At 41.4% G+C, this 25,142-nt stretch overlaps 1 protein-coding gene across 1 annotated transcript in view; it reads right to left on the bottom strand.

The window, feature by feature from the left end:
• The window catches only part of LOC103355874 (diacylglycerol kinase zeta-like), a 95,784-nt gene extending 71,094 nt beyond the window's left edge, over positions 1 to 24,690 (bottom strand). The window contains exons 1-5 of the mRNA XM_008279813.1: positions 23,542 to 24,690; positions 4,976 to 5,084; positions 3,625 to 3,720; positions 2,117 to 2,194; positions 342 to 398 (exon numbers count right to left, since the gene is read on the bottom strand). Coding sequence (XP_008278035.1) covers positions 342 to 398; positions 2,117 to 2,194; positions 3,625 to 3,720; positions 4,976 to 5,084; positions 23,542 to 23,870 — 669 coding nt within the window. The 5' untranslated portion in view covers positions 23,871 to 24,690. The remainder of the gene's footprint in view (positions 1 to 341; positions 399 to 2,116; positions 2,195 to 3,624; positions 3,721 to 4,975; positions 5,085 to 23,541) is intronic.
• Between the last annotated feature and the right edge of the window lie 452 nt (positions 24,691 to 25,142).

The raw sequence follows: 25,142 nt of genomic DNA, 5'->3' as shown, positions 1-25,142 counted from the left end.
TGAAGCGAGCAGAAGGTGGTAAATGTGGGCGGGCAGAGAGGGCCTGCCTCTCAATCCGTCTGATCAATTGCTGCTCATATGGCTCCACCCCCCTCCGACGATTTTTGCGTCACTGGCTCCAAAAATCCAAGATGTCAACCAGGAAGTAGCAAAACCCTGGCTTCATTTGCTCAGTGCAGAAACCAATGGGTGACGTCACGGTAGCTACGTTCATCTTTTATACAGTCTGTGTTCCCACCACCTTCATGGAATCCGCATTACTCCTCATGGATCTTATAAACTAACAGTCAAAAACAAAAAGCTCCAACAACAATCGGTAGAAAGCAGCTCCCAGAACTCACCTCTCGAATGTTCCTAGAGCCAGACTCTCTAAATGATGGTTTACATCTGAAATTAATCTGGAGAAGAGAAGAAGAAGAAAGATATGAATACATCGATGATAACTGGGCTTTAAAGCCTGCTGCACGGACCAACCCAGCTGGTTAGAAACCAGGTTAGAAAAGGCATAGAACAGGCAGGTGGAGCATCATGAAGAGACCTGTAGAGCCAAGAGCGCAGTGAACACCAGCGATCAGGTTGGTAGAAGAAAGAGGTCTGTTTCTTGTTAGCAGAGAAAGTAGCTCAGACTCCAGGGGAAGCACCATGATCGGCCAAAATGTCATAAAAAGGTGGAAAAGAAAAACCAGAGCTGCGATACGACCAGATATCCGGTCCAACAGGCCCGCTTTCTGTCACACAGGTGTCGTGTTACACATTTGCAGAAGACATTGTGTCCTCCTGACTTTGTCCTGTTCTCCCTCCACCTTAGTTTACCAGATCCCTTCTAAAGAGCCACACCTGTAAGCCTGCCCCATTTACGACACCCCAAGGAAAATTAGAGAAAGAGACAGATTTAATGTTATTTGAGGAACAGAAAATGACCCTTTTAAAAAAAAGAAAATCTGTTGAGAGCGTGTTTATCTCCTGGATTACATTTCAGTTTGATTCATTCGGTTTTTTGATACATGCTTTATTTGTGTTTCCCACAGAGTACAATTGCCCTCACCAACAATGGTTCTCTGTGAGGGACACACAACAAACCAGCTCTGTGGGAAGCACAAATATCAGTTTATGTGCTGATTCCCTTATGCATGGATGGAAGTGAGGTCCAGACACCACCCCTAAAACGGAGCAGAGGGGAGAGAAAGGAGGCGTTTCATGCATCTCACTCTAAAGTTGGGATCATTGAGGGGAATGGTGGCGTCCAACAGAATGGCTTTAGAGCTGGGAAACTGCAGGTCAGACAGGGAGGACAGTTAAAGACAACCTGCCGTCCTCTGAGTGATTCAAATATAGTCATTAGCTGACAAAGTGACCATCCCTGGATCCACTTTAAGATTTCCATCATGACTGAAAGTTTAAAGTAATCCTCCTTGTCACTTCTGTCTGATAGTAAAACAGAAAATGTAATCCTTCTTTATTCCTACATCACCTTCGTCCCTCAATTTAAACATTCATCTCTAATCTTCTCCGCCACCTTTATCTGTCTGTCAAGTTTAACAACTGGGTCTTTATGTGTCTTGGCTCCATTTAACCCTTTGGGCCCAGAAACCCTGCGAGCAGGTTTAAACTGCAGGTTCGTTTTTCAGCTTGTTTTTCAGCTAATCATCCATAAGGTCTCGCTGCGTTGGGAAAAAATATCCAAATCTAATCTTCAAATTGTGATATTTCTCAAACTACTTGCACCAGATTCTGTAAAACACTAAAAGTTCTGAGCCTCTCATTGCAACTGAGAAGTCACGAATGGCTCCACAATAATGTGGCATGGTTCAAAAACAGTACACAGAGGAGCCAGTTGGTGGAAGATACATTCTCCATGGTGAAATATCCTTCAAGAGGTGATGTGCTGTAGTGTTCAGGTACATATTTATAGTATGTAGGGCAACTGTTTTTTCCATTTTTATTTTTCTGTTTTATACTGCATGAAAGACATTTCTGAGTCATACTTGTTCTGTTTTCATCGATGTCCAGGACTTTATATTGTAGTGAAAAATGAGCCCACAGTGATTAAAAATTTGATCATTTCAGTCTGATGGAACAGTCTGCACGGTGAAAGCATTAGAGACAAAGAACTTACCTTCTCCAGTTGTTCTATACAGATGGTGTGAGCTACTATCTTACAGGCAGCACACTTTTTTCTGCTGACAGACTTTTGCTGGAATTACAAAAAAAAAAAAAAAAGATGATCAGTTTTGCAACTCAAAAACAAACACATATGGACTGGAGTGACTTACAGTGTGTGAACTAAATGTGAAGCAGTAATGCCACCCGTGACCACTAGGTGTCAGTCCTGTACAACAAATACTGTGATGCCGGTGACTGAAACCACCAGATTCATAGAAATGATATGACAGTGTGTGACATGATGACTCTGCACGTGTGACATGACCAGCACGTCATTTGTTTGACGCTGATGTGAGCTGACATGAGTAAAAATATAACAGGGCATGACCGTCTTGATGTTGAAGGAGAGCAGCTTCACCGTGTACAAGGTGGTTTGCTTTAATAAATGGAAAGTTTGAACTGTTCTGACACAGAGGAAAGGCTGTGGTTAGTTGGCATGACCTACTCTAATTAAATTAGGGGCTAAATGCACCGCAGACTGAGCCGAAATCACAGCAAAATATCCTAAAATAATGCTAAATCATTATTCAGCTGTCAAAATCATGTTGTTTCCTTCTGGTAGGGGAAAGTGATTTAAGATCTGATGACAGCCTGCAGAATAAAGGTGGGTTAGATCAGATTACAGGTTTCCGGGGGCAGAGAAACTTGTAATTCACAGTATGTGTAATAGGCCTGGGTGGTATTTATGTTTTTATGTCTTGACTCATCGCCGACATTTCTACTGTGGTATAGAAGATAGAATGATATTTGAAAAATCAAATAAATATATCCAACATTTGCATTTACAGCAGTTTGACTTGATGCAAATAAGCCATATATGTGCAACAGATTTAAAACATCTGATGGTGCACTCACACATAACACAGCCTCAGAAGTGTGAGTGTCGGTAAGGTTATCAGTGACGCTCCTTCAGACAGTTTATAACATGAACCTCTATAAACGGCATCCAAGAAAAACACCCTTGCTTGCTCTTCGGTGCAAAACAACAAGTTTAACTTTGCTAAAGGATATAAAAAGAAGTGTAGTGAATATTGGGAGCGCGTTCTCTGGCCACCACAGTGAATGCATGGCCCTGACAGTCCAGGCCAGTGTGATGATATGGGGCTGCATGAGAGCAGAAGGTGCTGGGAGATGACATTTATAGATGAATGTCTGTGAATAAACCAAAACACTGGCTGGGTTGACTCTCAGCCTGCAGAAGCTTGCCAGAGTCTCAGCCACCACTGTTACTTCCTTTCTGTGAACTATTCATTTGTTAAAAGCTGTTCCTCTGCAAACTGCTGACAGTGTGTTTGGAGATTATTCAAAGCAGCAGGTACAGACTGTGCACAAAGCTTTACTCCAAACACGTTTATCCTAATCCCAAATCAAAATATGAATACAACTCGGAGCGAGCAGTATTGGTGAGGACAAATAGAGGTGTTCAGAAAGAGAGAGAAATAATCAGAGGCAGACACTCACCAGTGCTCTGGCAATGCAGTGCTGTTCTCCCACATAGCAGTAGTCACCAGACACATTTGTCTCAAACCAGATATGATCTCCATACAGAGCTGACTCCTACAGAGACAAACACAGAGGAGGCTTAGAGGAGGACAGAACCTGAAAAAGAACTGTTGTCTTTAACCCAGCAGAGCCCACATCTGCAGAATTACAGACATCACTTTTAGCTATTCTTTAAAAACAGTTGGACAGTAGATGTGTACACAAGCTAAGCCATCAGGCCATAAACTGACACAACCTACAAACTTTGCATCATCTCTTTGTTTTACTGGACTGAATACGTCAAGATGCAAGTAAATAAAATACTTGGAATGTCTGGAACATGTAGATATTTAGTTAGTGTGCAATCAGCTTAGATTTTCAGCTCGTTGTGTCTGTGCTGCAATTCTACATATCTGGGTGAGGATGGTAGTAACATAGCACACTGCAAGGACAAACTGCACTTCTCACATATAGAAAACAGAAATAAAATTAAATTTATAGGAGTTCTGTAGCAGTAGTGGAAACTGTATCTGCATCGTATCAGTCAAACTACATTTGACTGATCCTGAAATGCTTTTTGCATGAGACAGAAACAGGTTGTGAAACTTCAGGAAAGTTTTGGGGGAAGTTTGTGGCATTGTTCAGGTGTGTGTGTGTGTGGAGATGTAACTGGTCTGACCGGTGCCAGGTATTCATTTCACTATGATAAGCGGAGTATAATTACCTAGTCAGACAGTGTTGTGTGAGTTCAGTGGAATGTGTAAATAGGGTCAGGATTCATTTGCATTGAAAATAATCCGTGTTTTCTATTTCCGAACACCAGCAGCACAGAAAGGGACTTCTATACAGCGTGAGGAAATGGAATCATTCAACAATGACACTATTCAGGGGGGAAAACTTTGTCACGATCAATGTAAATGAACATGGCGGTAGAGTATAATTTTTAGATACAATTTCATCTTTTTATTAACAATAAATATAATGTTGTGTTGCTGAATAAATAATCAACCCTGTAAATGAACCCTGTGTATTTGTTCAGACAACATGAGCAAGTTAAGTTAATGACTTTTCAATGCTTCTGTCAGTAAGCATTCAGGAGTCACTGATGAAGCTCAGATATTGTTTGATAAAAGACATCAGTGACAGTAAGTCCATGGTACATAGCTGTGACAGCCAACTCATGTTATTCTTAGATCTCACATGACGTCTGTACCTGACAATCAACTGTCAGAAATGCAGCTCTGACATGAAAGCACTGAAACACAAGAATAGCTATCCATGTGGGTAATTTCTCAGAACCCTGCTGTGTCATACTGATACTCAGACTCACAGTCCAGTCCACAGTGCTGCGGATGCTCGCTTCTGGGTCGGTCTTGTTCAAAAATGATGTGCTGGGCTGGCAGGGCAGATGGTGCAGGCCGGACTTGGCTATTGCTTTCCTGGAAACACAAAGAGAGAATTTGTGAATATTCTTATTTTCTTGTCGACAATACAATTAAAGAAAGACAACTTTTGATATTAATCCAAAATCTTGTGAAGTTTGCACGCTGGACCTTCATGTGCAAGCAATGTACTTCTGTTGTTTTTAGGTTAACACAAGTTAAAGAGCAATGCTGTGTATGAGTCATATTTATCTGCATTTAGCTGTTGCTGAAGTGGGTCCTAAATCTTTACTTCTCACATCACCACCATCTCACCCTGGATTCTGGAGAAAATAGATGTATTTATACAAATCCGTCACAACATCTTATCCACAGTCAGATGAGATGAATACCATTGATCACCTCACAACAATGCAGTGTTCTACTGGGAAACCTTGAGTCGCTGTATTCATGTGGATTGACGTCGAGGATAAACATTGTAACTGACTAAACACACACCAAGATGGCAAGGACAACAAAAACCCGCTGCTCTGTAAAACTGCTCAGGAATGGCTCGAGGAACACAACAAAGAGGCATTAACACAGCTGCCAAACTCCTGAGATCTCAATCCAATCGAGCGTCTGTAGGATGTGTTGGAACATGCCAAGCACATCCATCCACAGCTGTTTTGTTGGCACATGGGGGACGTAGACAATATAAGCGTAGTTTCCTCTCTACAAGGCCTCTAAGGGTCCCAGTGGGATTTTTTTTTCAAGCTTTCATGTTATGTCACTATACAGTCTGCGTCACTGTACGGTTACTGTTGCATCTCCTCTGACCTACAGAGAAAGGTAGAGCTGTATTATATTTCGCTATCATGCAGCAGACAGCCGCTGGTTGTGACCACAGCAGGAGTCAGCGCAGCTTTAACGGTGTCTACTGAAGCACCATTGCGTTTAGCGGGATGGCTGGAGGAGCTGGTTCGTCAGCTCCCTCACTGGCTGCTGTTAAAGCCGACTGAGACAGACTATGGCTCAGCCACCGTGGGCTGACATAGCTGTCACTTTGATTGAGGCTGTAGGCATGGCTGTGCCTTGATTGTTGCAATTCTGTCTTGACACATTATTTAATGGGTGTAACACTAACTACATGCAGCAGCTGTGTGTGGGCTGTGACGGCTGCGCTGGCGGAGTTTGCTACTGAAGCTACTGTATTTCTAATTTCCTGCAGTATATTGGTAACACATCTGTCATATAAGCAGCACAGCTCAACACATCCAGGGAAACGTAGGAGATAGATTCAACCACAAATGCAGCGCAAAGTCTGAGCAACAACCACATCAAATTAAAGCTTCATCAGCAGGCAGGCAGGCAGAGCAGCTGTACACTGACAGAGATCTGCCATTTAACATGAGCAATGAGCAATAAATGTTAGAAAATTTCCCTCTCACCATCTCTCCTTTCTGTAGTATCTGCAGAGTGTTTCCAATAACCGACAGCATACGGTGACAGTGTAACCTTCTGTGCAGGAATGGAAAAAATAGCCCAGACAAACTCTCCCCACAGCGACCCTTAAGGAGCTCTGTATGTCTTTATTCATTGTTGAGAATAAAGCTCAACCCAATGGGTCACAGTGGGACGTTTTATCTTAACTGCTGTTAATGATCTGGATTTATATAGCACCTTTCAACCTCAGTGGTGGTACAAAGCACTTTACAATGTTTTTTATTTACACACACACTGACCACAAAGTGTCCATCTTCCACTGGGAGCAACATGGTGGTCAGAGTCTGTGGTATGTTGAGGCTGAGCCATGGTCGCCCTTATTATCACTGTAGTCAGAGAATGGCCTGGCTTTGGCCTTGACTCAGTTTAAACACTAACTATTGGTTGTTTTCCACTACAGGAACATGCAGGTCAATTTTAAGGTGGTCTGTACCTATTTATCAATTCAGACTGCAAGAAACGCCTCTGTAGAACCTGTTGTAGTATCTACTCCAGTGTAGGTACGAGCAACCCTAAAAAAAAACTGCTGCGTGGGTCTTGAAGCTGACACCGAACCACAACTATGGATGCGGTTGGCTCAGTGGACTGCTCAGCCTCAACAGCTGGCTCCCATCAGAATGTAACACCAACAGTGTTTATTGACAACTCTGATCTCTTCTGGCACCGTGGACATTTGTTGGGCATAGATGGTCTCCACCTGAACAAAGCTGGTGTGCAGGTGTTTTCAGACAACATTTACAGCATCCACTCCCCCTAATTGCACATCTACTGGGCCAGTGCCAATCGGTCCCACAGTGATCCACATTCCCGCCGTGCTAGTCCCTGTCTCAGTGGTTCAGATTGGTTCAAACCACCAACATAAATCATTAACTTCTAGAGGCTGAAGACTTGGTTTAAGGTTTTAAAGTTATGGCAAGGCATGTAGTAGGTCTCCAGGAAACAGAACGTGAACCAATAGAAACACAACAGTGTGTGTGTTAGTGTGTGTGTTTGTGTGTTACATACGACAGGAAGTTCTCCCATGTATCCAGATAAGGATCGTAATATATGCTTCCCTCTGGACCGTCCAGCGGTGAAGAACAGCTTTTATGGAGTGCACACCCAGAGGAGGCCACATCTGTTGCAGCTGCCCCAACATCAGAGCTCTGACCTTCTGAGGCCAGCTGAGCCAGACTGGGGCTGGTCATGGAAGTCTGGATTGGTTTATTTAAAGTGCCGTGAATCTGATTGGAGCTCCGTTGATTATATTGACCATAAACTCCATAAGCTGTTTCGCTGCTCCGGAACACAGAATCTGCTGGAAGGAGGTGTGAGGAGTTTCTTCTCAGACAGCGAGGAGGACGGAGTAAGGGTCGGGCTTTAATGGTCTCTGTAAGGACTCCCTGGGTTAAGTGCATCTGAGCCGAAGGTCTGAAGTCTTTAGTTTCTCCAGTGCTGTTCTCCACCTCTTCATCACTTCCTTCGTCTTCATCTGACTCAGAACAGGAGCACTGGGAGGCGTCCAGTTCCTCCTTTGCCTCTTCTTTGTCTTTCCCCCCTCTGCCCATCTGGACTACACTCGCCAGTAACATAGATGACCCGAGTAAATGAGATTCAATAGATTTTACTTTAGAAGGACGTCGATATCGCACTGCCAGCCCACGATGTGTGCAGGAGACGGTGCAGGAGGCGCGACGGGCATGGGGGCCATAATGATGAAATACCCTTCGCCCCTTGGTGATGGCTCCATCTGCCTGAGCTGCTCTTCCAGATGCTGCTTCACTGGGGTTTGCTAGTCCTTGCTCTATAATGGACTGTCGTCTCTGTCCACTGGCCACCAGCAAACCAATACTGGGGCGCCTGCGCTGGTCAGTACTAACCGGAGGTAAGCCAATGGAGGAGCGCCTGGATTGTACTAATGTTACGGAGGGCAGACCGACACTAGAGCGCCTCCTGGCTTTACTGGCCTGAACAGCAGGACCAGGCGGACGCGCTGCAGCGGCGAGCTTCTGTCTTTTTTGGCGTCGACCGAAATGACGCTGGAAGAAGTAATCCATCATGTCCTGGAGTGCAGGGAAATATCAGCGGTAGTAAAATGATATGTGGAATCTGATGAGGTGTACTCGGGAACATAGCAGTGCTGTTTCCTGGTCTTCTCTGACAGCAAGGTTAGCTGTCAGATATCACATGATTTCTCATGTCCATGCAACAGCAGATGGTTTCCCTCCACCAAAGGCCAGAATAAGACGATGCTAGTGCTGGACACCCACTAGTCCACATCATCTCTTTGTGTCCGATCTTCCTTTAGAAATGCTGAAGAGGCAAATAGGCCATTTATGTTAATTAAATCTGTGAAGGTATTTATTCACTGAAATAGTTCCTTGATCTCCAAAATAAATGCATATTTTTTTGTGAAAAGAAATTGCATAGATACATTGCTGCCATGTTTATTTAAATTAGTGGTTTCCTGATGCAGTGCTGCTTTGTTCAAAGTCACTCAAACCAACACCCAACAACCATTTCCCACAATCGTCACAGTAGGAGTAAATTATTCATCTGCTCTTCTTTCTCTCACGGTGATTCGAAACACTTGTGTGGCATCACGAGTGCACGACCAATGCATTATTGTGTATTGGTTGATGGGAATGCATTGTGTTTCTCATAGCGTAGAAAAGTACAAAAGTATCGCTGCGGGCCCCAAGGTATTTGGAGAGGCAAATTTAGCTGAGTTTGAAAGTATCCGATTATGCTGATCTAAAGGTAAACTGAGAAAACATTCAGTCAGATGACACCATGAAAACAAATCTGAAGTCCACAGACCACAGAGGTCCGTGGGATGAACTGTGTCTCTCACACTTCCATGGACTGCAGGGTTTTACTGCTCATAAAGAGATGTCAGAGGAACATCTGGCATGTCAAATCTAGTACAATTGTGCAGTAGTTTCGCATGAAACTCAACTATTGTGATCTTTGACACATGCATTTGTGTCTTTGGGTGTTGCAAAATGTCTGAACAACGCTTGAACTTGAGCGTTTGCTTTGAGGAATCAGAGAGAGTCTAAAAAAAGAAGCTATCAGTGAAAGATGCAGTGATATGCAGTCAATTCGTTGTAAATCCTCTGAACCTCAAAAAACCCAGGCAGGTTTGAAAGACATGCTATCTTTTTTTTTTTTTAAATCACTAAAACTACACTATTTATTAGAGACAGAAAGTTATAGATACATGAAGGAAAACAGAAGGAATATTCAGACTTTTAATGCTTCAACAGTAACTTCATAATTAATCATTTAAGACGTGGAGTTCCATGTGGGAAATGAATCAAATGTAAGATTAAAATCCTGGTCATCCATCAAATCGCTTTATCCTACGTGATTGATTTAAAAATTAGCCAAAAATAAACCGCTTGCAGCAACCACATTCTGTGAAAGACAATCTTCTGCGAAATTAGGAAACCATTAGCTGCTACCAAACAGTCACGTGACACAAATTCAGAAACGTATCGAGGTACAGCTGCTTAAGGTTCACGCCTGAAAATGATAAAAATAATAAATGAAGGCAGAAGTCACTGCAGGACTGGTAGATTAGACTGAATTAGCTTCAGCTTGATGGACATAATCAACTGCAAATGAGTTTTTATTAGTGAGAATGACTCATCCTGTTTATGCACATCACACATTAGGCCACAAGACTGAAACCACAAAATGTTAAGCTGTGAAATAATTAACTCGTTCTAACCCTTTATCACCATCAGGTGTCAAAGAGCTGTTTCGTTTAATGCTGCAGACAAAGTTTACACTAAAGATGACACCCAGCGCTTTAGAGAAATTGCACAGAAATGAGCCCCTGGGCTTCTGATTGCACTGCTCATCAGCCAGTTGAAAGACAATTAGTTGAAATCTATGAAAACGGAGCCCCGTGGTTACGATGAGCGAGGGGGAGGAATGAACAGATGAGGGTCCGTGTTTGTGTCTAGTTTCTGGTTTGTAGGGCTGCATTTACAAGAAACAGAATGAGTCAGGGCCACACAACACCGCCGCACAACACACAAAACTAACCGTCCTCGCGCAACACATGAGACTGTGACAACGGCAGCAGCACCGAAACGTGACGTGTGGTGTGAGCAGTCTCGTTTCTGACAAACTGACTACAGCAACTGCTTTCGGTGTTTGTTCACTAGCAGTATAATAGATAAGAAGCAGTGTTTGCAACATGTCTATGATTTCATTTGGACTAGTAGTATTATCTCACTTGTCAAAATGTTAATCATGCATTTCTTACTCATGGAAATGCCTACTGTAGATATCTGTGGGTTAATTACAACTACTCAACGTTTACCATTAACTTCTATTCAAAGTCAGCCACAGATGTCTTCAAAATGTTACCTATTGATAAGAGCAGTTCTTACAGGTGGAAATGTCGAACATAACAGAAATGCAGCTGTGATGTTGGAAATGAACAATGTAAAAAAAATTAAATTAAAAATACAAAATGTGAGATAAGTCATCACCCACTTTAAACAGACTCACCTCATTGAACACAAGTGCAATAACAAAATGAGTGAAACAGATTATCTGAGTGCAATGAAGGGATTGTAGCTTAAAGAATGTGAATTTACATTTTTAATTAAATGGCGGTACTTTGTAGAAATCTGTTTTCACTTTGACATGAAAGATCATGTCAAAAAAAAGAAGCCAAATTAGATTGATCAATGTTGAAATACAAAAAAAGGGAAAAACATTCAAGTAATAATTTTTAGAAGCACTGTGTACGTTGTATCACGTCAAAATCATTGTATACGTCTCTTAAATTATCCCTTCAACGTGTCAGAATAGCATTTTAACACGTATAAACGAAACCGTTCTGCTCCATTCTTTAAGTGTTAAAAGAGCTTGAGTGAGTTTACAAGAGCACAGCTGAAGTAACATACTAGATGCTAACTGTAAAGGTCAAGTGTGAGCAGCAGAAACCAGCAGTTTGACAGGAAATCCCACTCAGACAATCATTAACCCACCGAAACCTCTGCCGCTCACTTAATCCCACCATCAACGCCCACTGACAAGCGCTCTGCCTCGTAATGCTCACAAAGGCCAAAGGTCATCACAGCCATGAAACCACACAGCCATTATTATTATTATTATTATTAATATACAGTTGACATCTGAAGCTGCGGCCACATCGCAGTTTGATTTTCGATTCAGTTTTAAACACAGGCTTAAAACAACAATAACAGCTTCTGTCTCTGTGCTTCGCTAATAAATGCGGTTAAACTGTTGTGCCTCACTTGAGGCCACAACATTTTCCAACGCACCAGACAAGCTTTCGGTAAGATAAGATCAACAAATGAGAATAAACTTGTGCTTTCACGAGCTCAACATCTGGGTTTTATCCATTTTTTTTTTTACAGTCAATATACACTGATTTACATGCAGTCACGATGATGTGTCTCTGCCTGATTAAAAATTCAGATTAGAGTGTGTAAGTGGGTTTCTCGTGGTCACAGTAATCAAGTCCAGTATGTGGTTGTGATGCATCTTAAACCGCGTGGTAGCAGCCAAACAGAAGAAGAAATCTATGCCGGCACATTAGCAATTTAGTTACAACATCAGCTGTTTAGCTAAGAAGCAAACCGCAATCAAATAAATGCTATTAATACCACACGTTGAGAAAATAAATTACAATTAGGTCTGCACAATATTGGAAGAAGCTGGTGATGCAATGTTTAGTTTTTCTGCAATATATATTAAACAATTTTTTAAAAAAACAAAACAGGAATTTTCACCAAATGGCTTTAACTACTTTATTTTGAAAGACTTGATAATTGTAGAACGATTGGGTTGATGTAGGGAAGAAAATTTGAAAAAAGCTGATTTTACAGACACTTTTTTTGGCATTTTCACACTCCAATAATCTGTGAACTGTTTTCACTTCCCTGTCGTGCGGCATTCATGCGAATGTACAAATCTGCATCGGAATAAAAATAATCTGCCGCTGAATTCAAAGCAAAATATAAATAAAAGTGTACCCAGAGTGCCTCACTTCCTCAACATCTGCTCATCCACAGAAACTACAATTTACAGATGTTCCCTAAACGCCTCCAGTAGAAAATAGTAAAGCAGCTGCGCACAGAGAAGCTTCTAGTCTCCACTCAGTTACTGCAGTGAGACCAAATGAATATTACTTTGAAAATAGTCACACAAGATGTCAGAGACGTCCAAGCTGGAGTGACTTTCCCCACATGTTTTCTATGAGCGGAGCATTTTAAACATCATCATGGTGATTTAATTGTGGGAAGCCAAACTCCTAATATGATTAATATTCCATAAACTGTGCATAACTACAAACAAATCTTGGTTTTCAGTGTTTCTCTCCTGATTCGTGTGCACATGTGGAACCTGCATGTCAACTAACAACATGGATTAGAAACAAAGCTAAAGAAAAAAATGTTTAGAATGAAAAATGAGTTGGTTTTTTGCACCGAGAAGCAAAAAAAAGCTGTCGAGTGATGCGTTACGGTGAATTTCCTACTACTGTGCACACCCCAATGTTGATGCTGAAACAACATATCGTGCAGCTCCAGGTAAAACTGCTGAAACTGTTCACCCACTTGATTTCTGCACCGTGAAATGCCCCACTCACTACGTATCTGGGCCACATCTCTTTAAGAACCAACGTCCATATGACAAATGATCTGACCTGCACGCTGCATTATCGTCCGATGTTCCTGGACTGTTCACAGTTTGTTTACGTGTCGTTGTGTTTGGAGCAACGGCTGAGAGCTGAACAGATGATTTCTTTTGCTCTAAACAACCTTTTTATGACTGTGTGTGTGTTTGTGTGTGTTGCTGTTATGTAACAGATGCCTTCTACGATGATAATCCCAGACTATAATGGGGGGAAAGTGAGGGAGAGATGAGAGTACTCAGTAATAAAACATCCTCCATCTGATTGTGTATTTGCACAGATTAATGCTCTGAAGTGAGACAGACAAGCGCAGGGATGTTTCATTTTGCATATGCAGATAAGGAAACAAGAAATAAGAGGCTTTCTGTCAGAGAGAAGGGCTCCTTTAAAGCCACGGCAGCATGAAGAAGACTGATTTGAACCGACTGAAGGTTTCTCAGGACTCCACTGGTTTGTGCTTTGATTCAAGCTTCTTGATGAATGCAGCACATGTCAGATTAGAGCCGGTCTTATATAGAGTTTAAACTTGACAAAATGAACTCAGAGGCTCAAACTTGCAATAACAGGAGGATGAGATATGCGACAGTGTTCTTATTGACATCAAGTGGGTTCAGGTGAAACACAGATTTATGGTTTTATGTTGTATATGTGACGATATCAATACAATCCATTTTCAAAATGCATGTTAAAAAAAAGGAAAGAAATCCATTAAAGCTGTTTTAAACTTGTTTTTTTTTTTATATCTGTTGTAATGTTTTTGAATGTAGCTTTTTAAAACTACAGAAAACGTAATTTTTTAAATTTAATCTATATTAGTATTTGGAAATAGACTTCTAGATAAATAAATTTATTGTACAAAACAAACTACATGCATCAATAGATTGTTCAGTAATATGATTAATTTAAGTTAGGTTCATTTAAATTTATTGTTATAGCTGTACATCAAGAAATGTAAAACACAACTTTAGAATTTAATTTTTTTCATTCTTTGCAAATATATATTCAAAAATATAGATTTATGAACACTGTAAAAAAAAAACATCTATTATTCATTTTGTACATCTTTTGCATTTCTGTAGGCCAACATTATCTATTCAGATAGTTTGCATGGATTTACTGTAATATTTGCAAATGCAAAAATATTCCTAAATATATCTACTTTACATGCTGGTAAATGCAAATAAAAATACATGTATTTGTACAGCAAGTTGTTATCTATTGACTCATTTTTATTTAATGAATTTATTACATTAAGATATTTTATGATTTGTGAAAATTTTAAACTAATAATCTATGAATATACTTATGTAGAGCAATGTGTGCACTTTCTACAGCGATATAATATTTATTTTCAATTTTTAAAATGTTATAATATATAAAATAATTTAAATAATTTACCAAAACTACTGTATTTTGGGGGGAACTTATTATAATTCATTACCTAATTTGTGAATAAACATACTTTTAAGTGTATTTATTGTGCAACACTTACACAATACAAACATTATCAGAGCTTTCTATGAATACTTGGAAAGTTGGCAAGCGATTTTGTTCCACATATGATGGACAACTTGTAAACAGTAAATGTGGAATTAAAACCTCGACTTCTCTGTCATAATGTGTGCCGTCTGTCCACGCAGCACCATCACGATCTGTTTTCATTGTTCCAGCTAACATGAAGCACCGGGAGGGATTCCTACTTGTCAACTTCACCATTTGCGTCATTATAAACAAGTAGCAGTGGAATCTGGGACACTGAGACCTTCAAAAGACGCCAGTGCTGTCGTCCAAATGTAGAAATCAAGGCAACGTTTCTCAGCTGGACTTGGAAGAGAAGCTGGAACGTGTCAGCCTGATGCTCCTCCATCAGTCTGAAGGATACATGTCACGGAGCAGCTCTAATGTCCCGTTGAGAGCTCGACAAGAGAGGACACCAGGATGTTGAATCCAAAGAGTTTGTCCCCTTGAGAGTGTGCTCAGCAGATTTCATGCTATTCTATCTGGCTATATAAGGAAATACTGTATGTTCCATGTTGACACTGTGGCGCTGCAAAGCAGATTGAGGCCGTCCTGTGCAGAGCAAGTCCGCGCTCACATTTCAGCTCTTTCAACCGTCTTAAACGTGTCGACTAAATAATATGTGGCGATACAAGTGAGCTGAAAGTGATCGGAGGTGTGACAGAGCCGGGTCTGGGTGCCCTTCAAGGAAAGAATAAAGAGGTTTTGTGAGTGCGTGTGTGTGTGAGGTTTTCCAGAGCTCTGTGCTGTTGGGTTAAATATTTACATGAAAAATAGTGGAGCGCTATGCAAACACACACACACACACACATAAAGAGTGCTCTACAGCAATGTGGTTGTTCTCTACTGGAGTGAGACAAAGCCTGATACAGTGTCGTCTGACATGCTTTCATGTACGGCAGACATGAGTTATGTCACAAAATATCCCTCAGGTCTACTGCAGGTCATTTATTCTACGTTCCGCTGATATCTGACTGAACCTGCGTCTTCTACGTCCACTCCAAGAGCCTCCCGTGGTCCTAAACCGTCTAAAACAGGCTCACCGTGAATGATTAACACATGACGATTTATTATTACTTCAAAAACTTCCCCCAGAGCCTATTTTTACTTGTGTGTGAAGTCTACTCGACGCTCCAGCGAGTTCAGGGAAAGAAACAATTATGAGAATGTGCAGCGGGAAACACAACTAGGAAGCAATCCGCAAAGAAAGAACACTTTGTGAGTGAACAACAATGACAGGAAGAAACAGGTCGTATTATTTAAAGTAATACTTGACACTTTTTTGTCCTGATACGGCTGCTCGATGCGTCATTTCAGCATCAGCGCTGCAGGAGGTGCGATATGGGGAAAAGTAACTCAAACACAACAAGCTGCAACGTTTTTTGCTCTATGATACAAAAACGAATCTTCTCATTTTCACTGATCTCTTCGTTGGGAAAAAGAAACTCACCCGTGGGGTTGCACAGTTAACGGAATATCAATCACGACTTACAGCTGATTTTTGGGACTGTGAGAACAGCATTTCATTCTTTTGTGTATGCAAATACACAAGACATGACAATAAATACGTCTTGAATCTTCTCACAATTAAAGGATCACGATCAACTGTGAAGTTTAAAATGCTCTGCTCGTAGAACTCAGAAACTAAAATAACCTGGAAATCTGACATTTAAATGTATTATTTCTCTCTTTTCGAGGTGATTTTTGGAGCTGCAGTAACTGAGTGGAGACTGGAGGCTTCTCTGTGCACAGCTTGCATGGCTAACCTCTGTTAGCTGGCATGTGAGGCATTTAGGGGACGATTTTTTAAAAATTCAGTATTGATTTATTTTCAGATTGGCCACCTGATCTCTGGACTTGACCATGAAAACTAATAAGAAAAAAAATCCTGAGCTGTAGGAATGCAGTATTTCGTGATCTGTGATCACTTCTTTTCCAATTCAAGTCTATGGGAGCCAGGGCTTTTTGGAGCCAGCAGCTGGCGGACGCAGGTTTTTGACACTTCTGGGTTGGCTTCATTTTTCAGGGCCGGTTGCTACGTCCATCTTTTATACAGTCTATGGTAAATTACAGCTTCCATCAATAAGCAGATATTCAGCAACTTGGGTATAAATCTGTACATATTTTGAGTTCCAGTGAAGAAGAACCTTATTTTAAGTCCTCATCTGATGCAGATTTGTACATAAACAGAAATGTAGTACGATGCGGAAGTGAAAGCAGCACTGTGTTTATTTATATGTGCACTAAAATGATTGTGACTGTGAATAATTGTGATAGAAATCTAGAAGGCCGATGGCTGTATTCTGCGGTATTCTCTATTTTACGCAGTGTGTGGCTGTGACCATGTGATTTATAGTTTCATGGTCTAATCGAGACTGGCAGCTCATTTGGCATCAACTGTCTCGCAGTAACCCCATTAATCAAGATGCTCATTTTAATTTTACACGCTAACAAGTTTTCATCCAACGAGACGTACCCTCACAAAACTGTACCCAAGGCTCACAAAATGTCACGATGCTGCCAAACACACCACCTAAAGCCACACTTTGCGGCACAAAGACAGCTGCGCACAGGAAATCTCCGCGTTCTGACAAAATACAAAGATGACTTCTAGATTTTAAAAAATATAGACATCATGCACTGAGCAAAAACAGCAAAACATTTAGAGAAATTGGGTCGTTTTCCTCCTGACAACAAGTCACATGTTTAAATATCTTTTTCAGGAAATACGGTGAATAAATACGAGAAGATGTCACCAGTAACTTTAAACACGATATCCCTTCTAAAGCCTAACCAAACTTTGAACCTCCTGCTTCAAACATCTGTTCTTTCTCACATCTATTGCTACGACCTCTCTGAGAACAACATGCCGTCTGGACTGGAAAAACAACATTTCATTCATCCAGCAATGATGTTTCCTCCAAATGGCGAAAAAAATCTGTAGTATTCACAGTATAGAAGTGAACACCCCACAATAAAAAAGAAATACAACAAAAGTCAGGACAACTGAGATTCAAATCTTGTTCACCACATAGTATGTCCGCCTTTATTTTTATTTATTGACCAACTCCTCCTCAGCTTGAAAGCTCCAGGACAAATTTCTGGAGAGAAGGTATGTCATTCTTCTGCTGAATTCGGGTCAGGTGACATGCTTCGCCAGGTCACACAGTAGGTTTCACTTTCTCCTCCTGTAAAAACTCTGGTGTGATTTTGGCAGTGTGCTCTGGATGGTTCTCATGTTGGAATATTCCTGTTCTGCCAAGTGTCTGCAGACCCTGACTCATCTTGTCAGCCAGTATTAAAGTACATCCTCAGGCATTCAGGTCAACTATAAAAGCCATCTCTCCAACACCTGTTGCTCTCATGCAGCCTAATTTCATCACACTCCGAGCTTCACTGTCAGGACGATGCATCCACTGTGGTGGTCCATTTACACCAAAGCATGCTGGACCTCATCTGAGCTCAAAAACGATCTCCTGGTCTCATCTGATAAGCAATGTGCTCCCAGCATTCATCAGGGTTCTGCTCATGTTCTCAAGTGTAATCTTTCAGTTTTGAACGAAACAGCAAGCAAAGCAGTTTTTCTTGGATGCTGTCCACAGAGATTGCACAATGTCCTTCACTCCGTCTGAGCTGCCACAGAAACATTGATTTCCATTGATAACACTTGTGTCAAGTCGAAAGCGTTTGACTGTTTGTCAGAGCTGGACGGTGTCATTTTAACAGCACGACCACTGCAGCTCTAATTAGCGGAACCATGACTCATTCTGCACCTTCTGATTATGGCTACATCTGTGTTTCAGCAGTTTTTGTAGTTGGCCATAGATCTTCCTGTATTCTTTCCATCTTTGTGAAGTTTCACAATCTGATTTCTCATTTCCTCTGGCTATTCTTTTCCACGTGGAGCCATGATGCAAACATGCAGATAGACAGAGCACATAGGTCCAAACCTGAGAAAGTCGTGTTCATGCAGTTAAGGCTGATTGAAGAACAACTGTGTGCTCAGTTTGGTGACAATGATCATTTACTGTGGGTGCACTGAGCTCCTAAATAGGGCCTGTATCTTTAATACACTGTAGTCTTTCTAAAATATTAGTTTTTCATTGTTCATAAGAGGAAATTCTCTTCGGAGCTGACTCACGTTTGACATTTAAGTGATGTTGCACAGGGGTGTGTTCATTTGTTTATTGCAAAAAAACAAAAAAGTAGGTGGTTAGTTTTCAGATCTCTCCTCCTTGAAGGCCTTGGGGGAACCTAAACCTTCAACAGCCAAGTTTCAAAACTTGAGCTGGGAGGAAATCTGGGGATTTTTAATCAGACAGTGTATATTTAACTTAGTGGGATGTTGTTGGGGTTTGAGGAGCCGGTGATGTCAGATTATGTATGAATACTGCAAGACATTCCAGGGCAGAGCATGTTTACAGTGACTAACTGCTTTCTCTGGAACCTCCATCTGTGACATTTCTTCAGTATGATTCTGGTCGTCTGATTTCGACATCACGTGTGGTGTGTTTCCAGCAGGCCTGTGCTGGGTACATCTTTGATGCTCTCACTGCCACCCCCTCTCTGTGTTGCCAGTCTAAACGGGGACATGTTTTTACTCTAAACAGCGGCTTTTATGTGGGCCAAATGACTGAAATTAAACCCACACACATTTCCACAAACACACATGTACCAGCACCTGAGTAATCTTGTTCAGCATAATCCCTAGCACCCCTGTCTACAGTCATTTTCAACCGCAGAGACAGTGAACGGATGTATGAGGAGAGTGCCTTCTGAAAACAAACCGTACAACAGGATGACGAGCATAATGAGACGATGACGAACTGCAGCGCAACGAGAGAAATTCCTTCTACTGAACATTAACATTTCAGTCATCAGTGTTTACTTCTGGCTCCATCTCTTTAATCAGTCACTCATCAATAATAAAAGACCTCAGTAAGCAGCCACTTGCTTCTCTGGGAAACTGTCCAAAAAAGAAAATTACGCACACAAGCGACCTAAATTAAACATTTTTGGTTAAATTCCTGAGAAAAACTGCTGCTAGATTTTCTAGGATGTTCACCCCCTGCCGGTTGTTTTAACAGCAAGTTTTACAGCTGCTGGAATCAATGCTATTAAAAGACTGAAACAAAACAGTAAAAGAAGAAAAAAAAAACTGAGCTAAACGAAGATCAAACGTGAGGGGAGCTGCAACATCAGATGATCTGTGTGTTATTATTACATCAACTAATTTGACTATGCACACTTGATCCTTTGTTACTATGGAGGAAGTGACTGAAGCCACCTCATGAATACAGACGAAAAATGTGTGTTGTTAGTTTGCAACAATATGTCAAACAGCAACTTGTTTTTGGCTCTAATACACACATCATTTTTAAAAATGTCAGTTGTAGTTGTTAAAATACATCTTTGTCAGAGCGATAGGCTTCCAGTCTTAGTTCTGTACTGGCTAACGCACCAAAAAGTCACGGAACTTTTATATGAATGTATAATATTAACAACAATAATGACAATCAATTATCATATTATTACTAGCATCATTTTTATTGTAAAATACGTCTACTACTACCACAACGATTACTCTGATGACAACTACAGCTAAAAATAAAAATAAAAAATAACATCAATCGTACTATCACTAATATAATATTAATGATAAAAATGTAAAAATACTAATACGATCATGACGACTATGAGTTATATGATAAACTAATAATAAAACTAAAATAATAACAATATATTAAAGCAGCAGTTTGAGGGGTTTTTTTTGCTAAAACTAAAAAAAAAAAAAGGAAAAAAAAAAAAGCGGTTATTAATTTTGCTCACACTCAGCCCTGAATGAAGATTTTAAATTACCCCAAAAACTACTGGATGATTCCACACGCTAACATACATTTGTTTGAACAACTTAATTAAGAAAAAAAAAGTTGAGACAAAATGTGAGTGAGGGGACAACTAATCTGCAGCAGAGATGTCGCTTCATTTTGGCAAACAGCTTTGCATTTTGATAGAGAAAAAGTGACTTTTTTTTGCTAAGGAATCGCTCAAAGGCCTTTTGATGCCACACAGAAGCGGACAAAGTTGTTTGCAAGGACGGGTGTTTTTTTTTGTTGGCCACAGTTATTTGGATTCATATTTTTCCTTATTTGTCATGCAAGTTCCTTCATACCAGCTGATGATCCTCCTGTTAATGTTTGAGTTGACTACGAAGAAGCAGCACTGCATCAGACCCCCAGCAACACTACAGTGACTGGTCACAATCCAGCACAACTACATAAAACATCAACTTAGTTCTCATACGGTGTGAAATCAATGCTGAAGCAGTGATTCTACGAACGCTAAGTACTAACATCATTCGAAAAACAAAAGAGTAAATTAGGAGCCAACCTGTAACAAGGAGGAGAAAACTATCCATCCATGCTTCCACTCCTGTGTGTCATCTATCTATGTGCCGAGCTCAGCCTGAACCCTGGTGAACAGTGACGGCTCATAGAGAGCACAGAGGGGATCGGGACGCCGTCAGTGTGGAGGGAGGAAGAGAGAGAGAGAGAGAGCGAGTGGGTGTGGCCCAGAGCCTGAGAGAGGACTAAAATAACCGAGTGCACTTCCTTGACAAGCTGAGTGCAAATCTGTCTGATAAATGTTCACACACACAAACACACACAAACAGCCTCTGAGAGAAAGAGGAAACAGAAAAGGCTGAAGACAGATCGTGCAGTTATGACATTACAACGCGGGTTAAGTTACATCCCCTTTCGACGGCGAAAGATTAAACTATCCAAACTCGGAACACACTGAGCCCGTACAGGCCCATTATTACGGCACACAGGCTTTTTTTTTATTCTTATGCAATTTGCTTTTATCGGCTGCAACTATTTATTGAATAGTCTGCTCATTATCTTCATGATTTATCAGAGTCAACCAAAATGCATTGCTGGTTCAGATCTGTACTGCCCCTGCTCCTACCGTGCACTTTAACTTTTCATATAAATAGTTTGTATGTTACCTTACAAAAATACGTCTAAATATAAAAAGTCTACATCCAGGCCTTCAGGGCATCAACACTGAGAATCAGCGCCAACACAAATGTGTTGCAGGTTGAAATATGAACTGTCTCTAAAGCGTTTTTAAAATCCCTTATTACATCACATGCAGAGCTGCAAAAATGACTTCTCCTGGATACTACGGACATGAGAACAAAATATCACTTAAATGCAAAGTAATTCAAAATTGGATCACGTACTTCACATTTCCCTCTTCCAACCAATCAAAAACAAATACGTCAGAACAATACACTGAAAATACGGGTCCCAAAATAGAAACAGTGCAACAAAAGGTAGTACACCTGTGATCTCTGACAGACAAGCCAGAAGACCTGGGATTGTTTTTCATTCAAACCGAGTACACCTGTAATTTCCAACTGCATGGACGTGGTATCTGCACGTCTACATCACGGCTCAGCATGAAAGAACAACTGTGAGAGGAAGACAAAAGACCTAATTGTGAGACTTGAAAGATGAAATATGATTCAGAAAGCAGGTGTAGAGCGAATCATAGTACCACTAATCAGAGCTGCAGTGGTGCTACAATCTAGTCCTGAAAAACACAAGGGCAGCTGCTTTAGATGCAGCACAAGGGTTGTCAGTGGAAATCAGAGTTTGTGGAAGAGCTCAGAAAGAGTAAAGGACAGCACATATCGTCAACTTCTACGGAAGGCATCAAAGAAAAAAATCCTTGCTGATGGAGTGGAGCATGTTGGAGGTGAACTGACCAGGACGACCACAGTGAATGCATGATCCTGACAGTGAAGCACAAAGGTGGAAGTGTGATCATATGGAAATGCATGAGTGCAAATAGGAGATGACATTTATAGACGGCGGCGTGAACGTCTGTGGATATATAATCCTGGCTGACAAGATGACTCAGAGTCTGCAGAAGCTTAACAGAAGAGGAATCTTCCAGCATGATAAAAATCCGAAGCACACTGGTAACATTACACAAGAGTTTCTAAAGAAACTCTTTTTTTGAAAAAAAAAAAAAACACGACGGTGACATTTCGATTAACTCATGATCTTCTAGTGGTTTTTGAAACACTATCATTGTTTTAAACTGATCTCTTTAAAAGCTGTGAATCAGGACCTCCAGGACACTGCAGAGTTTGCGAAGTGAAACAACTCATCCTCTCGGCGCAGCGGTCAAAGTGGGAAACTGCCAACAGTGGGGTCATCGGTCATATCAAAACTCTAGCTAACAATGACACACTGCTGCAAGGACGTGCGTTTGTGACCCACACCATGATCCGTCACGTCCCACCCGCAAATACTGACAGCTCATTGGAGCCCAGCTGGAGGCATGACTGTCATCGTTATTGCTGTCGGCATGACAACTGCAGACCCCGTTGCCGTGGGAATCGTGTCCCCTATCCACATGATGACGAGTGACCCACTGGCAAGGTTACGCACACAAACACACATTTATACACAAACAATCATCAACTGAGTCACAGAGACAGCAGGAGACGACACTGCAGGATAAAAACTATTCTTTACCAAACATGTAAACTCAAGCTTCAATAGCACAGCATGGTCTGATGATGTCTGCAGTTGAATTTCAGATTTTCTAAAATTGTGCAAGGACCCTAGTGTGTTCAGTGTGTGTGTGTGTGTGTGTGTGTGTAGATAACACTTGGATGCTGTTCCAGCAGCTGTGAGCTGCCTCAGTGTGACAACACATCTGTTCATGTTCTCATATTTATTCAGGACAGAGGGAAGCGGCTCCACCTGCTGGTGAGCTGGAGATGTTACACCAGAACACAGTTTACTTTTGTCTCCACTCAGTCAGTCTTACCTCCTGAACAGCCTGAGTCCAGTGAAAGTCCTGGAGCAGCCGGTCAGCATCTCCTCTTCCTCCACACAGACAGGCGGTGAGGAGGAGGACGGAGCCAGAGAGGAGGAGGAAGGCATGGAGGAGTTAGACGAAGAGGACGCAGAGCTGAATTCTCCATTGCCTCCTTTCACATTTAGCAACCTTTCTTCTTCTTCTTCTTCTTCGTCTTCTTTGTCCGTCTCCATTCTTTTTTCTCCACCAGCACAGGCCTCCAGTCCGGCCTCATGTGCCTGATCAGTGTCTGCTCCCGGATCCATAGGAGACAATTTGTTCAGTTCTTGTGGTCTCATGCTCTGTCACATGTTGTCAGAATGAACTTCAACCCTCCAGAAATTCTGGGTGCTCCATTAAAAAAAAAAAAATAATGCAATATCACAAAAAAGTCAAGCCAATGTCCTTAATTACTTCCTACAAAACCAGCAAATGCAGTCCTCCTTCGTAGCTGTCTGACTCCTGCTGCTTCACTGCACTCAAATCATAAACAGGGAATCATGACCTGAAACCATGAAACAAAGCCTCAGTGTGTACACTGTATGCAAAGCAAAGGGCCACACCAAGGCACACAATCACAACACTGAGGGAAATTTAAAGAAGAAGCTGAGATACTAACGAGTCTGACAGCGTAATTATACTTTGAGGTCAATGTTCCAAACAGCTCGCATGCACGACACTCAAAACATGGTACAGAACAGACAGACTAAATGGATTCTGCAGGCACAGCAACAACAAATGTTTAAGGTGAGAAAGTTACAGTCTCCCAAATATGGTTGTAGTAAACGACACTCAGACTGTCATTCACTCACTAATGTTACTACAGAGAATCACTACTACACCTAAACCGCTCAAGGACTCCAAACATGGCTACCCTGCAAAAGCTACAAAGTCAATAATCCACATGCCAAAGGTCTTTTACGAGACGTACAAGGTGTGTGTGTGTGTGTGTACAGAGAGAGATTAGTGCTGAGTCCTGAGGGAGAGATAATCCTTCCCAGCATTCCTCTCCATGTCTCCACTCAGGGTTGTATCAGTGCAGCAGGATTCCTGTGGCTGTCACTCAGTTTTTTTTGTTTGCTCTTCAGCGTTACAGCCCTCTTTCCTCTTCCTCCCTCTCCTTTCCTTTTTTTCTTCTTCCTCTTGTCACTTCTTCTTAACTTTTCACTGTGTCCTCTTCCTCTTCCTTCTCCTCCTCCCTCTCCTTCCACTTCTTCTTCTTTAGTTTCTTGCTGACTTTAATTACACTCCATGTGAGGTGGTCACTGACACACACAGCAACTGAGTCACACACTGCTCCACACACACACTTTCGTAACTACACACTGATCCTCTACTACAACTACCCGCCCGGCTAAAACCAGGAAGTGGATAATGACAACAATCAGGGCCTCGCTGGTAGCTGCCCTGTCACGTGCCTGACTGAAAGTCTCTGCTGAGGAAAGAAAACAACAAGATTTGGTTGAAGAAACAAGCAAAAAAAATCACTGTCATCATGCTCAATAAGCAGCTTTTCCCCCACTCTGGCTTCTTTAAGTTGCTTTGTTGACATTACAGTATTAAAATGCATA

This window comes from Stegastes partitus, unplaced genomic scaffold (genome assembly GCF_000690725.1).
Source record: "Stegastes partitus isolate 25-593 unplaced genomic scaffold, Stegastes_partitus-1.0.2 Scaffold170, whole genome shotgun sequence".
Lineage (NCBI taxonomy): Eukaryota > Metazoa > Chordata > Actinopteri > Pomacentridae > Stegastes > Stegastes partitus.
The sequence above is the reverse complement of the archived record's forward strand: the minus strand, read 5'-3'. Positions and strand labels throughout refer to the sequence as shown.